The 17,774-nt window shown below is 54.5% G+C and overlaps 1 protein-coding gene across 4 annotated transcripts in view; it reads left to right on the top strand.

Moving 5' to 3' along the window:
- NFIC (nuclear factor I C) overlaps positions 1 to 17,774 on the top strand; it is a 72,719-nt gene that overhangs the window by 42,756 nt on the left and 12,189 nt on the right. For 2 of the 4 annotated variants that reach the window (XM_065918073.1, XM_065918072.1), the window contains exons 3-9: positions 2,665 to 2,736; positions 6,869 to 6,943; positions 7,884 to 8,007; positions 8,643 to 8,767; positions 14,459 to 14,584; positions 16,503 to 16,687; positions 17,247 to 17,394. In XM_065918073.1, coding sequence (XP_065774145.1) covers positions 2,665 to 2,736; positions 6,869 to 6,943; positions 7,884 to 8,007; positions 8,643 to 8,767; positions 14,459 to 14,584; positions 16,503 to 16,687; positions 17,247 to 17,394 — 855 coding nt within the window. The remainder of the gene's footprint in view (positions 1 to 2,664; positions 2,737 to 6,868; positions 6,944 to 7,883; positions 8,008 to 8,642; positions 8,768 to 14,458; positions 14,585 to 16,502; positions 16,688 to 17,246; positions 17,395 to 17,774) is intronic. The other 2 variants (XM_065918075.1, XM_065918074.1) reach the window with 1 other exon arrangement.

Raw genomic sequence — 17,774 nt, 5'->3', positions numbered from 1 at the left:
GGTCCAGTGGTTAAGACTCCATGCTTCCCCTACAGGAAGTGTGGGTTTGGTCCATGGTCAGGGAACTAAGACCCTGCATGCTGTGCAGTTGAAAGAAAGAAAGGCCTTAACCAGTTTTTTTTCCATAAGAAAAAAAAGGGAAAGAAACTTAAATTAAAAACACACTCTCATTTAGGTCCCCCAAACCTACCATGTATTGAATGTCAGTTTGGCACCAACATTTTACAATTGTTATTAGCTGACATGGAGTCCTGACAAAGCCTGGGAGGTGGGTTGTGTTATATCCTCATTTTACAGATGAGGAAGGTGAGGCTCAGACATGTGATATGGCCGGCCTGAGGTCAAGAGCAAAGGGTAAGGGCGCCAGACTAGAGCCAGCCATAGCTAGCACCATGGCTTTCAGTCCATAGGAAGTAAAGGCACCCAAGGCAGAAACAGCCAGACAGTAACAACAGTCATGAAACTCTCCTCTGGTGGGCGATGTGCTTACAGCTCTGAGGAAGACGCTGTCACGGTGCGGGGAGTGAGGCACGGGGAGAGGCCCGCAGGCCCGGCTGCCTGTTCCAACGCAGGAACACACAGACAGCACTTGAGAAATACCCCTACCTCCTTGGGTAGGCGCCTGAGTGCCACTCGGGCACCGCTGCCTGCTGAGTCCGTATGGGCGCCGGTTCTGGAAGAGCGTCTGTGCCCGAGGCCTGGAGCCCAAAGGCTGGCTGCCCAGGCTGGGCCCTTCCCAACAGCGGCCACCCGTGCCCAGCCACGCGCCCATTCAAGCAGGACAGGCTCCAAGGGGCCGCTGGCTGCCCAGCCTGGGAGTTGCCACGGGGCGTGGGGCCCAGTCAGGCACAATCCCCTCACTGCTGTCCAGCCTTGCCCAGCCCAGCTAGCCACACGGGGGGCTGCTCAGTCAAGCCAAGGAGGCCTGCCTGCATGCGCTTCTGTCGGGGATGGGAAGCTGAGGCAGGGTGGTGGTGGGGCACTCCTAGGCTTTTTACAGCATCCACGGTCTTGGCCTCCAGTAGGTGCTCAGTGCAGTGTGTACAAAGCTGCAGGTTCCATGCCAGGCAAATGGCGCGGGATCAGTGACTGTTGTGAGCAGCGTCATTACTATTATCCTCAGCAACCCTGGGTGAACCGAGGCCCCAGGAGGGGAAGTGACCTCCCCAGGACCACGTGGCCTCGGATGCTCCCAGAGCTGGGATGGGAACTCAGGCACCGAACGGCAGATGCCAAGCAGTTTACATTGGTCGCGCTGCACGTCTGGATGCATGTGCAGAGTATGAATTAAACGGGAGAGGCTTCCCTGGTGGGCCAGTGGTTAGGATTCTGCGCTTCCAATGCCAGGACCACAGGTTTGATCCCTGACCAGGGAACTAAGATCCCCACAAGTCGCTCCCCTGGTTGGGGGTGGGGGGTTAAAAAGTAAGTGAAATAAAATGATACACTACTATAAAAAAAATAACAAGGGGTGTAGTGTAGGCACTTTTTCGTCATTCTAACCATCTATTTTCCTTGTCCAAAAAATGGGTACACTAATAATGCCAGATAAGTGGCTCTTAATGATTTAAGGGAAGGTATGAAATGAGAACAACAAAGCACCATATCTATGGTCATCTTAGGGACTTAAAAATAACAATAATAATAATAATAGGATAGATGTTACCATGTATATAGAACTCAATATGCCCTAAGTGCTTAATATATACTGTTAATATCCCCTTACCACCTCCTGGCAACCCAGTCGGGCCTGTGAAATGCTTTCACACATTTGAAAGAAGCTGAAGGCAGGTAAGCAACTTGCCTGAGGTCACACAGCGAACAGCCCTGGGCTTGGAGTGTGACAGGTGGCAGGGGCCTGATTCTTTCTCCGTCATTTGATGGTGCTTCCTGCCACCTTAGCCCTTGACCTGAGACATAAATGAATAGGGCTGTAGGGGTTCTGCCCGACTGGGCTTGGCCATGTGCTCCCCTGCCCCCAATCCAGGGTGGAGGATGGGCGTGGGGACTGCAGAGGGGGCTGGCGTGACTCGCCCTCCATCTAGTTCTCTGGAGCCAATAACGCTGAGCTCAGCGTCTGTCTGCTTCACCCGACTGCCAAGGAGCCTGATTATTTTTAGATAAGATGGGGGGGCGGGCGCCGGGGTGGGAGGGAGCCCTCAAGTTGGGCAGGAGAGGGGGACATCACAGCTGTGGAAATGTGCCCCTCAGCCCCCTCTCTGGGGACCCTGAATAGCAACTCAAGACCATGGGATGGGCTCCTGGGACTCAAGGCAGAGGAAGATGGGAGGGATCCTGAGGGGTCAAGGACTCACCTGTCTGGCCCTCAGTTTTCCCATCTGTAAAATGGGCATGAGGGCTCCCACCTTATACAGTGGAGGCAGGATTAAATGAGCTATCCTTACTTGACAGAAGAGGAAACTGAGGCTCAGAGAGCACTTCCCTATGACTGAGCCAGCTCCTGCACTTGGGTTCTCACCTGTGACCCCAGTGACGGAAGACATTCACGACCCTCTGTGGCAGTAGCCAGGGAAGGGGCCATGCCATGCTCCAGGCTGCGGTCTCCATGGTGCTGGTCCCAGCTAGTGCTGGGCTGATGCCTCCTCCCCTCGGGATGCGAACCCCTGTGGCGATGTCACCAATTCCCCCTCCCTTTCTTTGCAGATGCAGAGCAGAGTGGCAGTCCCCGGGCAGGGATGGGCTCCGACCAGGAGGACAGCAAGCCCATCACACTGGGTGAGTCTGGAGGTGGCAGGGTGGAGGACACGTTTGCATTTCCATCTTTTATTTAGGAGTAATCTTGGGAACACCGTTTGTGGGTTCTGTGTGGTCCTGTATGAGTATCTGAGTCATTCCTGGAGTAGGTGCTGCTGTTATTCTGTTTTGCAGAGGAGGAGACTGAGGCCCAAAGAGGTATATGAACCTTCCAGGGGCATCCAGGGAGCTGGGGTTGGAACCCATGACCCTGAGCTCCAGCATCTGGGCTCAGAGGTGCTCCCCTAACAGTCTCACAGGGTGTTCAATGAATGAGTAGGACAAGTCAGTTCTGTGTTGGGGTGGGGGGTGGGAAGCAGAATTTGCCTGCATCAAGGCTGGGAGCAGATGCCTGACGGACAGAAAAGTTTTGGAAGCTGCAGAGGCCCTGCTTCTACTTTATCCCCTGGCTCCTGTTTTCACAGTCTGTCTTCCCTAAAGTGGTCAGAGGGCTTCTGTGAGCACTTGAGTCATGTGTTGCCCCTCCCCCACCCACATCCCTCAGGGTAAAAGCTCAAGTCCTTCCTGCAGACTAGGAGGCCCTGTACAACCTGCCCCATGCCCTCCGTCCCCCACCTCCTCCTTCTCTGCCCCTTGCTCACTCTGGTCCAGCCACAGGGGACCTCCTCACTTCTCCTCCAATACGCCAGGCACCACCCAGGGCCTTTGCACAGGCTGTACCCTCTGTCTGAACAGGAAACTGCTCTGTCTCTCTCAGATCACCCAAGTCTTAGCTCAAATGCCTCCCTCTCAGAGAGATCTTCTCTGAGCTCCTTGGCTCAAGCCGCCTGGCCACTCTCAATCCCAGCCCTCTGTTTTAGTTCCTTTAGAGGAAGTTAGTGATTGCGTATGTATTTGCTTAGTTGCTTAGTGATTGCATATGTGTTTGCTTATCTCACCTGGTGGAACGTCCCCTCCTAAAGGGCAGAGGTGTTTATCTTGATCACTGCCCTCAAAGCTCGTCCTCAGTACCTAGAATAGGACACAGTACACAGCACATGCTCAAAAAACATTTATAGAAAGAAAGAAAGAAAGAAAAAGGAGAGGAGGGATAAAGCAAAGAGAAAAAGGGAAACTAGAGAGATAGTACAGCAGGAGCGGGGGCAGAGGGGAGATGAAAAGGAAGACGGGAAGAAACACGCGGTGGGTGAGGGCATCCCCCATGGAACGTCCGTCACAGGCATGCACAGGGAGGCTGGACGGTTCCAGGAGGCTCACAGGCCCCCGGGCCACATCTCTCTGGCCATCTGTGACCTGAGTCCTCCTTGGCCTCCTGTGATCCCCACGTGCCTCCCTCCAAGCCAGATGTTCGAGGCAGGCGGCGGGGGCTGCGGCGTTTGGCCGGGTCCCATGGGGAGCTCCAGTGTCTGGTGGAGGAAGTCACTTCCTCCCCGCCCGCCAGGGAGTCCCCTGGAGATGGAGCTGGGCGAGCGCTGCACAAACAGGAAACCCCTGTGGGGGGAGGGGGGAGGGGCGCGCTGACAGCAGCTGGCCAGCTGGGTCAGCAGGAAATGGCCATGGCCACTTCCCCTGGACACTGGGAGCCACCGCCCTGTCCTCCTCGGGAATGCTGTGGTCCCCAGCCTTCCATCATGGGCCTGGGCAGGCAGTAATTGCTCAATAAATGGTGGACACAAAGCTCGTAAGCAAGGAGGGGGCTTAAGTGACGGACAGCGGGGGAGCCCGGCGCTGCTCTGCGCTCTCTGCGGCTAGTGCTGCCCCCTAGGGGCCTGGACAAGAACTGCTCCCACCACCACCTCGAAACCAAAAGCTGCCACCTCTACTCTGACCGCTCTCCCGGCTCCTCCAGCTCCAGCCCTGGCAGCCTCCAATTCGCCAAGTGTGTCCCCACCCCAGGGCCTTGGACTTCCCTGATGGTCCAGTGTTCCACGCTCCCACTGCAGGGCACGCGGGTTCGATCCCCGGTCAGGGATTTTCCGCATACCATGTGAAAATCAAAGTCACTCAGTCGTGTCCGACTCTGCTACCCCATGGACTATACAGGCCAGAATACTGGAATGGGTATCCAGTCTCTTCTCCAGGGCATCTTTCCAACCCAGGGATCGAACCCAGGTCTCCCACATTGCAGGAGGATTCTTTACCAGCTGAGCCACTAGGGAAGCCCAAGAATACTGGAGTGGGTAGCCTATCCCTTCTCCAGCAGATCTTCCCAACCCAGGAATCGAACCAGGATCTCCTGCATTGCAGGCGGATTATTTACCAGCTGAGTTACCAGGGAATCCCCACACGCTGTGTGGTGCATCCAAAAAAAAAAAAAAAAGCCCTATGTTCCAACCCTAGGGCCTTTGCATAAGCCATTAGCACTGCCAGGAACATTGTAGCCCACAGGCAGGTGGCAAAACATTGAGTTTAAGATCATTCTAATCAACGTAGCCAACTTCTCACAAGGCAGTTTCACTGTGCCAGGGGCTGTCAGGGCACTTCTCAAATTCAAACTCACATTTCTATTTTCCACTCCTACCCTGATATCTTGGTTGAATGTCACCCTCCCAGGAAAGCCTTCTCTGAGCCCTTTGTGCAAAATCAGTCCCCTCCCCATCAGGCTCCCCCACCTTGCTACCCCCTGACACAGCTCATGTTTGACTTAATGATCTTTAAATTTTTTTTAAATTGTGGTACAACACACATAAAATGTATCATTTTAACCATATTAAAATGTACCATTCGGTGGTATTAAATACATTGACCAAACTGTGCACACATCACCTGTCTGGTTCCAGAACATTTCATTACTCCCAAAGCAACCCCATCTCCATTAGTCACTCCCCTTCCTTAGGTAACTACTCATCCACTCTCAGTGTCTGTGGATCAGCCTGTTCTGGACGTTTCCCATCAGTGGAATCACACCCTGTGTGTTCTTCTGTGTCTGCTTCTCTCACTGAGCATCGTGTTCTCAGGGTCCGTCCACGTGGTGGCAAGTGTCAGGGCTTCTGTCCTTTTCATGGCTGAGTGATGCTCCCATGTGTTGAGGGACCACATTCTGTCTATCCATCATCACTGATGGACGTTTGGGTGTTCTCTGATTTCAGCTACTATAAATCATGCTGCTGTGAACATTCATGTACAAGGGTTTTTGACTTCCTGCTCTTATGTGGCTTCCTTTGCCCACTCCAGACTGAGAGCGGTGGCCCCTGTTAGTCTTGTTCCCCATGGTTTCCCCAGTGTCCAGCTCGGAGGCAGATACAGGAAGTGCCTGGGAAACACTTGCTGGGAGAATGGGTCCTGCCTGTGAGGGCCTCTGGGTGGGACAGGCCTGTTCCCTCCCAGCTGTCCAGGTGGGTCAGGGCTCTTGCCCTCTTGGGGCCAACCTCAGTTTCCAAATCCATGAAATGGGTCTAAACCACCCTATCCTGGAGAGGAGGATGTCCAAGTGTCCAGACAGCCCCTGGCACAGTGAAACTGCTTTTAACATTAGGCAAGAGTGGGTCTAGGCACACTGGAGATTTTAACTGCTGCCTGTGGACCCTCCATTCAGCCCATGGTTCTGAGCCCCTGCTGTCTTCTAGGTTCTAGCCCAGGAACTGGGGATGCCACAGAGCTCCCAGCCTGGCAGCAGAAAGCTAAAAGACTGCAGTGTTGCATGGGGCAATGAGTGAGGCAAAAGGACCGAGCTGGTCCCTCTTGGGTTGTAGCATTCATATCTCACAATCACCCAAGGTTGACAGGGTGTATGGTCCCCACTTTTGAGACCAAAGAGGTAAAGTGACTTGTCCAGAATCACACACCAAGTGGGCACCCTAGCTGAGATGTGAACCCAGGTCTGGCCTCCACTCGTGTGTGCAGCTGCCATGCCACAGACCCTGGAGGAAGGCTGGGAGGCTGGAGGACAGGAGGCTGGCTGCAGCTGCGCTGAGAAGGACGGAGCAGAGACTCAGGAAAGAAGATTCACTCCAGCTGCGTCAGAGCAGAGGGCTCCTCCTCAGCCTGGAAGGGTTGAAACAGCCATCCTCCCCCTGCGGTGAAGGAGGATGGGGTAGACGGGGATGCCTGGTCAGACACCCCAGAGTCTGGGCAGCCCAGAGGTGTGAAGGTGGGGGACCAGACCCAGCTCAGCTGGACGCCTGCTGAGCCCTGTCCTCTGTCTCTTTTCCAGACACCACCGACTTCCAGGAGAGCTTCGTCACCTCCGGTGTGTTCAGTGTCACTGAGCTCATCCAAGTGTCCCGGAGTAAGTGTCCCTGCCCACCCTGTGCTGGGACCTGCCGGGGGAGGGGGGTAGCTGTCAGGAAGAAGAAGTGGCTTTGGGATGGGGGCTCCCAGAAGGAAAGGGACTCAGGGAGGGAGGAAGAAGGAACCCATATCCCTGGCCCACTCCCCCTCGTCCTCTCCAGCCACCCCTGTCACTAAACTAAGGTTCCTAGGAAGGATAGTATCCAGGCCCTTTCCAGAGTCCAAGGTCAGGGTGACATGCATTTCCCCAGGAAGGACTCTAGATGCTGGGTGGAGGGGCTAAACGAACTTCCACCCCAACATCCCCCTCCGGGGGCCTCCCTCACCCCATGAGGAGGATACCCCAGAGGGTCCCCCAATCTGCTTTGCCTCCTGTCCTTCTGCCTTACATATGGACCTGCTGGGGACCCCCCACCTGCCAGACACCTCCATTTCAAGTCCACACCTCAGGAAGCCCTGGTGGTTCAGATGGTAAAGAATCCACCTGCAATGTGGGAGACCTGGGTTCAATCCCTGGGTTGGGAACATCCCCTGGAGAAGGAAACAGCAACCCACTCCAGTATCCTGGCCTGGAGAATCCCATGGACAGAGGAGACTTGTGGGCTATAGTCCATGGGGTTGCAAAGAGTCAGACACAACTGAGCGACTAAGCACAGCAGAGCACCCTACCTTAACCCTAACCATCTCCCTCCCCATCCAGATCAGCAGAGCCTGGCCTCTGGGAATGCTGGGAAGCTTGGCCTCTGGCTCAGGCTATGCCTCTACCTCACAGTGTGACCTTGGTGTCTCTCAGTGGCCTTGTTCTTCTGATACATAGAATATAGGCCAGTTTCAGCCAAACTAGTGCCAGCCCCCTGAGGGCTCTCCCCACCCCTCCAGGGCAAATCACAGTCCTGGACCTTGTTCCCTCCCTCACCCTCCTCTGTCGCCTTCTGCAGCACCTGTGGTGACTGGAACAGGACCCAACTTCTCCCTGGGGGAGCTTCAGGGACACCTGGCATATGACCTAAATCCAGCCAGCACCGGCATGAGAAGAACGCTACCCAGCACATCCTCCAGCGGGTATGTCCCCGGGGCCCCACCTCTGGGCATTCCATAACCCCACCCACCCACCTCCATCCAGCGCCAGCTGGTTCACTCGTTTCCCTGTTTCCACATATCACCTGGAAAACTCTTTATTTATCCTTCAAAATCCAGGACAAGTGACTCTTTTCCCCAGTCCTGACACCCCACACTAGACTCCCACAGCCTAGAGTCCTACAGGCCCAGCCCTTGAGATGAGAACACAGACAATGATGCTTGTTGAGATATGCTATGTGATCGTGAGCCGGTCACATTATGTTTGCCTTGGTTTCCTCATCTGTAAAATGGGATCATGATCCTACCAGGTTCTGGGGATTACAGAAGCTTAAGAGATGAGCCAGGTCTTTAGGGCTTTAGTCTCCACTCTGCTAATTTTCTAGCTTGGACCTCAGCCGAGTCCCTCCCTGTTTCTGGTCCCAGGTGTCCCATCCAAGTAACGGGCAGGTTATAACAAGTGCTATCTGAGGGTCAGGGGCAAGTACGCGGCTCGCGTGACGTCTCGCGATAGCACCCTTCTCGCCCCGCCCCCGCCAAGGGCCGGAAGTAGCGACGCCCGCTGGGCCCCCTGCGTCTCCGTGGTAACCGCCCTGCTGGCTTCCTCCTTCGCCCTTTAGGAGCAAGCGGCACAAATCCGGCTCGATGGAGGAAGACGTGGACACGAGCCCCGGAGGCGATTACTATACCTCGCCCAGTTCTCCCACGAGTAGCAGCCGCAACTGGACGGAGGACATGGAAGGAGGTGGGGCTGGCGGCGGGAGCTGGCCGTCTTTCCGGTCGGGGTTACCGCGGCTGGGACTACGTATTCCGACAGGCACTGCGCGGACGCCAGGGAGTCGGGAGTCGGCATGGAGCTATGGGGCCTCCTGGGGATTGTAGTCGCGCGGGCTGCGTTCGGCTGGACGTAAACTCCGGGTTTGCATTCCCAGAGCTCTTTGGTTCCACTCTGACCGGCTTTCTTGCCCTCTCCATATAAACAGGCTATCTCTGTGTTTCTTGCTCTACAGAATTGACTCAGTATAGATTCGATCAGCTTCTTCTTGGAGTTCCCCATAGACCCTCCAATATAGCGTCGCCGCTAGAGGGTCCTGATACATAGGTTCCCTACTCGCTAGGGTCCTGTCTGGAGTTGCTCCCCCCCCCACCCCCACCAAGATTCCCATCTTCACGGGATCTTGGTATGGGTGATTCCAGTTCCATAGGAGCCCCGCCTCTTCTCTTATAGCATCCTTTTCCTGGCAGGTTTTCTTGTTGCTCCTTTGTCTTCATAGGGTCCTCTCCAGAATGTCAGTCTCTTGAGGCCCCTATTCTGTAGGGTCAGCTGTTTCATAGAGGCTCTTTTCTGTTGAACGCTGGCTCCTCCGGATTCTTTGTTTACTAACCGTCTCCCCAAGGGCATTCTCCAAAGGCTTCCCTTCTTTGGCGTTTCCATCTCCACCGTCGTTGTCATCTAAAGAATCCCTTTATGGGAATTCCCTGGCGATCCAGTGGTTAGAACTTGGCGCTTTCACTGCAGAGGGCCCTGGTTGGATCCCGCAAACCGCGGGGTGCAGCCAGGGAAAAAAAAGAGAGAGAGAGAGAGTCTCTTTCACCTTAAGATTCCGCTCTCTAGTGAGCCAGCGCTAGCCATAAAGGAAGTGGTTTGCAGAGTCGCCTGTGGAAAGGACATCCCTGGCATTCCTCAGATTCTCTTGTCCCCCAATTTTAGAAGCTTGGCTCTACTCGATGTCTTTTCCCTTAGCAAGGGTATACCCCATCATATAGCCTAGTGGTTATGAACGGTGGACTCTTGAGTCCCCCAACCCTTAGCAGCTTCCTGGTGCCCCTACCTCTCTGTGCCTCAGTTTCTTCATCTGTAAAATGGGGGTGTTAATACCTGCATTACCCACTCCATAGGGTTGTTGTGGGGATTAAGTAAATTAATGACATCTAGTGTTCCTAAAACAGGCCTGGCATATAATAAGCACCCAGTATACCTTTAGAATTTATTTTCTTCCCTCCTCCTCCTCTTTCCCTCTTCCCTACTCATGTAGAGCCTATGTCTTATAGAGATCTGTCTATACAAAGTCCCATACCTATAGGATCCTTGAAAAGTAATCTAAGATTACAATTAAAAGGGCAGATTCACTAAAATGGAAAAGAATCTGATGTATATATATATATGAAATTGAATCATTTTACTGTACACCTGAATCATTATAAATAAACTATTCTTCAGTAAGAAGAAAAGAAGGAAGAAAAAGAAGGCAGGTTCAGGCATCAGAGAAACAAGGGTACAAATCCCAGCCCTGCCTTTTGCTCCCTGAGTAGGCTGTGTACCCTTGGACAGGTGACTCAACTTCTCTGAGCCTCAGTTGCCTCATCTCCAAAGTGGGAAGATGAGAACGATCATTTTTTTGGAGAGTTGGAATGTGAATAAAGCAACCATCTAGCATATGATAAGTGACCAGGAAACAGGAGAGTTTCTTGGTGTTCACATCCTTATAAAATTCCCATCTCTTTGAATCAGTCTGTAACACAGCTGGTTGTGACATCTGAGGTCCCAAGGGTCTTCCCTCTTCCTCATTGTGGGCTCCCAGAGCAGGTACCTAATGCTGGGGGGACCTCTCTCTCTTAGGCTCTAATTTATGAGTCAGAATGTCTCTATGGTTCTTTCTCTTTGAGTTCCCTATCTCTCTCAAGTTTGTCTCTATAAAGACCTGTATTCAGTAAGCTTTAAGTCTGATTGCAGATAATAGAAAACTCAAAAGGAAGTACATTTCTCTCTCAAATAGATGTCCAACCATCAGCAGCCCTGGGCAAGTGTGATTTGAGAGTTTTAGTCTCCTGCATTATGCAGCACTGAATATGGTTTTTATTCCTACATCATAGTCCAGAGTAACTGCTGGAGCTCCAACCATCATGTATCATATCCAGCCATCAGGAAAGAAGGGTCAAGTATGGGCATGTCCTCCCCCTTTAAACATATTCTCAGAAGACTCACTTACCTCTTGTGCTTGTCTCTGAGCCCCTGAGTTAGTCCTAAGGCCACAGCTGGCTGTGTGATGGATGCCGGGAAATGTAGTTTTACTTGAGGCAATCATGTGCCATCTCAAATTAATGGTTCTATTACTAAGAAAGAAGGATAAAGTAGATATTGGGAGACAGTGAACTTCTGCCCTGTCATTTCCTGATTGGAAACTCAAAAGCACTTGTCATTAACTCTGTAATTGAAGAGGTTGTCTACATATAAAGTGTATACTATTTATAGCTGAAAGACAGCCTGTGCTGGGATAGCCATAGCAGTCCTGAGAGGAAAAATTATAGCCTTCAGTCTATTGATTAAAAAAAGACTAAGGCTGGAAATAAAGAGCCCAGCTTTCAATACAGGACGCTCAAAAAAGAAAAACAGCATTTTGAAAGGAAGGGAATACTGGAGAGAGTCCCTGGGGCTGGATCTGACTTTCCTGCCCTGAGAATGACAAGCCGTGACAGGGGAGGACAAGAAGGAAGGCTGTAACAGCTTCTGGTGTGTGATAGGGAATCACAGAGCCAGAAGGGGATGCCAGAGGGGGTCAGTCCCCCTGGAGCTCCCATTGGTTACCTCAGATGATGACAAACTTGCTTCCTTCTGTGGGCATCTCAGTGGGCATCAAACATAAACACACAGACCTCTAGTGTGTGCCTGTCTGTGCTTTCCTGGTGCTCACAACCTGTTGGGGAGATGGATTCTGTCTTTTCCTCCCCCCTCCTCCTCCCCCTTCCTCTCCTTCCCTTCTTACACCACCTCCTCCTCTTTCTCCTCCTCCTGGCTTCCTCCAGCTTCCTGTCTAGACAGCCCCCAATTAGCTGTTCATTAAGGGGGTTAAGCTGATTAGAGCAGTCTCTCCCTTCCTCCGCTGTGGCCTCCATGGGCAGCAGGCCACGCTCAGCTAACTCGCCAGCCCCAGCCTCCATACTCCAGTGCCTTAGAGGAGCAGAGGCCTGTTCCAGGGCAGGGGGGTGGGGGGAGCGGAATCTTGCCAGCCCCTCCAGGACAAGACCAACCCCCCCAGCCCAGGCAAGACCCCCCTGGGGTGTCTTGCAGCCACATCTCTCAGGACCCCATACCAGCTTCCAGGCCTTTGCACCCTCCATGCCCAGGCCAGGAGTGCCAAGAGTGCCTATTCACGTGGCCACCTCCTCCCCGAGGCCTTCCCCGATTACTCAGCCAAGCCTGGCAAAGAGGGGATCCCAGAACTCTGCTCTTGCTGCTTCTGTGGCCCTTCGCCAGGGCACTTAGGCCCTTCACAGGCAGTTATTCTGTTGTGGGGAGGGGGGTTGGCTTACCTCATCCTTTTTTAACTTTGCGGGGGTGGGGGGGGCAGAGCATTGCCTGTGGTTACGAATTGGGTGTGAGTCCCAGCTCCACCACCTTGTGGCTCCCCAGGGTCTCACAGAGGGTCCTCACCCAGGTCATCTCTGCCCCGAAGGGACACTGGGTGATGTCTGGGACATCTCTGGTCATCATGACTGGGGAGGGGGGGGGGCCAGGGAGGCTGCTCCACACCCCACAGAGCCCAGGACGGCCGCACAGAGGGTGACGGGCTGAGGCCAGCAGTGCTGGGGGGAGCACCCCACATAGTAAGTGCCCACTGAGCCGTGGCACTTCCTACCAGAACTCTGCTCCGCCCACCCGCCCGTGCAGTCTGCACACCCGCTGCCCATGCTGTGTCGTGGGCTAGTCTGTGGGTCTCAGGTGGGGGAGGTACAGGCCTCCCTGTTAGATGAAGAGTGTGTGCTTAAATGGGGGACAGACAGGCATGTGTGACAAGCAGGTGGAAAGATGCTGGGGGAGCAGGGCCCCTACTGGCACCTCTCTCCAGTTAGGTGTGTATCTTCCACCGGCGGCGTAGGGATGCTCAAGGAGGCCGTATAGATAGGTATATTGAACAGAAAGATGGCCGGTTGCATCAGGATGGAGAGGTCAAGGGCACACCTGCTAAGTGGAGAGACGCTTACTTTGATGGGGCACCTAGGGGCACCGTGTTAACTGCCACGGATGCACAGGTGGGGCTCTTCCCAGTGTGTTTGTTGGACGAACTAGAGATGTTCAGATGCAGGAGCATCAGATGGGGGGTGCGGAACACGAGGGTGACTCTTTCTTGCAATGCGGGTGCCTCCCTGCCCCCACCCCACGCCCTGGCTCCTTCAAGCTGGTCTCTGGAAGCTCTAGAAAGGCCTGCGGAGGTGCGGCTGGGGATGGGTCTGGGCCGGGCTATTTCCATGCAGGACAGGCTGTTCTAGGAGATCCTAAGTGAGCGTGTGACAAGCCCTAACCTCATTCTCGCCACAGCCATGCACCAGCTGGGTGCCCCCTGTGCATGCAAACATGCGTGTGTGCACATACACCCTCCGTTGCTGCAGGAACACACACACCCTGCCCTGGGTCCTGCCAGCTCCTCCTATCCCTGGGAAAGCCCAGACCTGCTCCTGCTTGGCTGCCTGGTCCCTCTGGGCTGCCAGCCACATCCCAGGACATGCCACCGCCCTCCCCGCCACCCCCCCCCACACACACACAGAGGGTGCGCACCCAGAGCCATCAGGGGCAGTGGTCTTTGTCATGGCAAAAGCAGTTGGTGGCCTGAATGCCCTTAATGGGCCTAACTCTTGGATTGGGCTCACACCCCCACCCCCACCCCCAGTGGTGCTAATGCAGCGACCAGAAGCGCCCTATGATGAAATGCCTCGGGGAGGAGGGGAGGAAGGGTGCATCAAGTGTCCCAGATGGGACAGCGCTAGGGACACATGCAAGTGTCAGCTCACAGAACCATGGGAGGAGACCCCAGAAACAGGGCCCACTTACTTTATACCATTCTTTCATTCATTGAGGCTGAGCTGGAGACCTTCTGGGTTCCCCCAGGGCATTCAGTGTAGGTAGTGAGACCCCTATCTGCAGAGGAATGGAAGCAGGTGATTCCAGCGCATGGGTTTGTGCTGGATCCTAGTCTGACGACTTCACCTGCCGTATCTCATTTAATAATCACGATGATTCCACAGGGAAAGTTCTGCACCCCGAGTAAGGATGCCGGGGGCACAAGCACAGAGCCGCTCGGACTTTGGGCCAGACCTTCCCCTCTCCCACCCGGCTGCCTTCTCCAGGGCTCTGGCGTTCCCCAGGGGATGAGGGCAGCCCTGAGCTGACCCATGTCTGGAAGAAGAGAAGATGGGGGCCAGGCTTTGTCACCCAGGGGCCCATGGGGCATTAGGCCTCTCATCCCCATGGGCCACATGACCCTGGGTGGCCCCCTTCCCAGCTCTGAACCTCAGTTTGCCCTCTCTACAATGGGTTCCCAGCCTCTCGCCCACGAGTGGCTGGTGGAAGGGCGGGCACGGACTCTGCGGGGAGGCCCAAGGGTTCTAGGAGTGGAGAGACCCTGCCTACAGGCCCTTGACTGTCTGGCTCTCCTCACAGGCATCTCATCCCCAGTGAAGAAAACAGAGATGGACAAGTCTCCTTTCAACAGCCCATCTCCCCAGGACTCACCTCGCCTCTCCAGCTTCACCCAGCACCACCGGCCCGTCATCGCCGTGCACAGTGGTGAGCACTGCGGGCACCAGGCGTGGAGGGGTGGCTGGGCCCTCTTAACAGGCCCCTTGCAGCCAGGGAAGTCCTACCAGTTGTCTGACCACAAGTCCTATTGCTGTATCCTCCCATCCAGGCAAGAAAGCCTGCAGGTGCTGTGGCTGAGAGCACCCAGCCTGACTCTTTGGAGGCCTCAGTTTCCCCTTTTGTACCAAGAGGTGCAGCCGGGGGCTCACCTCTCAACCTGCTCCCCATGTGTCATACTCAAGTGACCCATGGACAGATCCCGGGGTTGGACAGCCACAAAAAGAGGCAGACACACAGGACACACACGGCGTGTCACACACGGACTTCCCTGGTGGTCCAGTGGTTAAGACTCTGTGTTTCCACTGCCGGGGGCATGTGTTGATCCTTGGTTGGAGATCTAAAATCCCAGATCATGCTGCTTGGTGTGGCAAAAAGATGAAAAAAAATTTTCTTTAAGTTTAAAAAAAAAGGCTACACACGGAATATGGGCGCTTCTGGCCACCCACATGGGCAGCATCACACTCAGAGCAGTGGAGACAGACTCTAGCCACCACGAGGCTTGAGCTAAGCCAGTCACCCATCCATCAGGGCTCCTAAATGCCCCCCTCCCAAGGCTGTCCATAGAACCAAATGAGTTAAATCAGAATAAGTTTAACAGGAACCTGAATGTCATCTGTTGTCCATTGGTTGTGATAATAATGATTTAGTGCCACACAAAGGCAGGTATGTATACAGGACAGAGGCAGAAGTCAAGATAACACAGCAATTTAGACTGGGACTCAACAAAGGAGGACCCCCAACTGCCACCTGTTCTTGTAAATAAAGTTTTATTAGCACAGGACCACACCCAGCCGTGTACTCATCATCTGTGGCAGCTTTCAGGCGACAAGGGCAGAGCTGAGTAGCCCTATCAGAGACCCTATGGCCTGAAAAGCCAAAAATATTTACTGTCTGGCCAGAGAGAGAATAAATGGGAGTGACCACTAATAGATACAGGGCTTCTTTTGCGGGGAAAGAAGATATTCTAGAATTAAAACTGTCACTGAATTATTTTAGAACAAGGAAAAAAAAAAAGCAAATGCCCACACTGGACTATTACTGAACAATGAAAAGGGGAGAAGCCCTGACAATCGCTACCACATTGATGGACCCTGAGAACACGACACTCAGTGAGAGAAGCAGGCACAGAGGACACACAGGGTGTGATTCCACTGATGGGAAACGTGCAGAGCAGGCAGATCCACGGCCACAGAGAGTGGGTTCCTGCTTATCAGGGGCTGGGGAGGGAATGGGAGTGTTGCTCATGGGAACAGGGCTTCCTTTGGTGGATATGAGAATATTGTAAAAGAGATTCTAGTGATAGTTGCACAGCTCCGTGAATGTGCTAAAAAAGAAAGTGGATATACACTTTCAGAGGGTGTGTTTTATAGTGTGCAAATGATATCTCAATTTTTAAAAAAATTGGCCCATCTTCCATTTATGGAAAGAGCTAGCTGAGCCCTGGGTCAAGGTGTGGGCTGTGGGGCCAGTCAGTGTGGGCCCAGACCCCCAGGTCTGCCACCTGCCTACTGTGTCTCCCTCTGAGAGTCACAGTCGTCCTCTGTTTAACAAAAGGGATGGCGGAATTTCCTGGTGGTCCAGTGGTTAGGACTCCACACTTACACTGCCGAGGCCTGGGCTCAATCCCTGGTCAGCAAACTAAGATCCCATTAGCTACACAGCATGGCAAAATAACAATAATAAATTTTTTTAAATGAATAAAAATTGCAAAAGGGGGTGATTCCAGGCCCCTGTGGGCTCATGGTGGAGATGGAGGCGTAACCCACTTGCATAAACACAGTGACTCTGAGACAGGGCAGCCCAGTGGGAGCCCCGATGACCACTGCCCACCCCCCCATCTCTACAGGGATCGCCCGAAGCCCTCACCCGTCCTCAGCCCTGCACTTCCCCACCACCTCCATCCTGCCCCAGACGGCCTCTACCTACTTCCCGCACACGGCCATCCGCTACCCGCCTCACCTCAACCCCCAGGACCCGCTCAAAGATCTCGTCTCGCTGGCCTGTGACCCGGCCAGTCAGCAGCCTGGACCGGTGAGTGTGGGGCGGCACGACCACCCCGGGGACCCCATGGCATCATTTATGAGTGTCAGGCGGCCTTTCCTCCCACTGGGCAGCTTCTGTTTTGCAAACACCTGGGTCCGCAGCCCCTGGAGTCAGACCAGTGGGAACTTAGCCTGTTTCAAATGTCTGAGCGGACGACCCTGAAATCAGACGCTATTACTCCTGAGCTCAGGCTGTCTTTGGCCAAACTTCCACCAAAGCTTTGATGTTCGAAGGCTTTTGGACCTGGGGACTGTGGGCGAGGTGATGGATGGAGGGGTACTCGTGGTGAACGCAGGGAGATGTGTCCAGGCCGCCCGTGAGGTCTGGTGGTACTGAGCCTGTTTAGGAGGAAGTGGGCACAAAGTGGCTTGAGGAGGCGGCGATGATACGGCCATCCCAGGATGCTGGAGGCCCGCGGAGCCAGGCCAGCCCCGGGCACCCACCAAACTCGTCCCGGCCAGGCCCAACCACAGCCTCGGGGTGGACAGCAGCCCGAGGCGGAGGGGGCACCCGCCGCCTTAACCACCTGTCTCTCTGTTCCCCCCAGTTAAATGGAAGTGGCCAGCTCAAAATGTCCAGTCACTGCCTTTCTGCTCAGATGCTGGCACCCCCGCCCCCCGGGCTGCCGCGGCTGGCGCTCCCCCCTGCCACCAAACCCACCTCCGAGGGAGGAAGCTCGTCGCCAACCTCGCCCTGTAAGCACCCAGGAAGGCGTCCCCAGGGGCCCCTCCCCTCCCCGCCCCGCTGCTGGGGTCGGGGGCTTAGGCCCACATGGTGCGTGCCGGCGAGTTTGGTGGGTCCCCAGATGGAGGCCTGGTCCACACAGGGCCAAGGCAGCCTGAGGAGATGGCTGGGGGCAAGCCTGGGGTCTGCCTCCATTGGCTGAGTGGCCTGGGGCCCCCTGTGTGCCACCCCACCCCCACTCCTGTACCCAGGCTCCAAACGCTCCTCTGCACAACAAGCAGTAGGGGAAGATCTCAAACTGGAGGCGGGAGGGCCAGACCCGGCCCCCAGGTGCCTTCCGTCCGTGAAAAAGGGGAATCTGTTATGATGGTTGCTGTTTTAAAGTCAGGAC

This window comes from Muntiacus reevesi, chromosome 1 (genome assembly GCF_963930625.1).
Source record: "Muntiacus reevesi chromosome 1, mMunRee1.1, whole genome shotgun sequence".
In the NCBI taxonomy this organism is placed as follows: Eukaryota; Metazoa; Chordata; class Mammalia; order Artiodactyla; family Cervidae; genus Muntiacus; species Muntiacus reevesi.
This window is presented reverse-complemented; position numbering and strand designations above follow the sequence as displayed.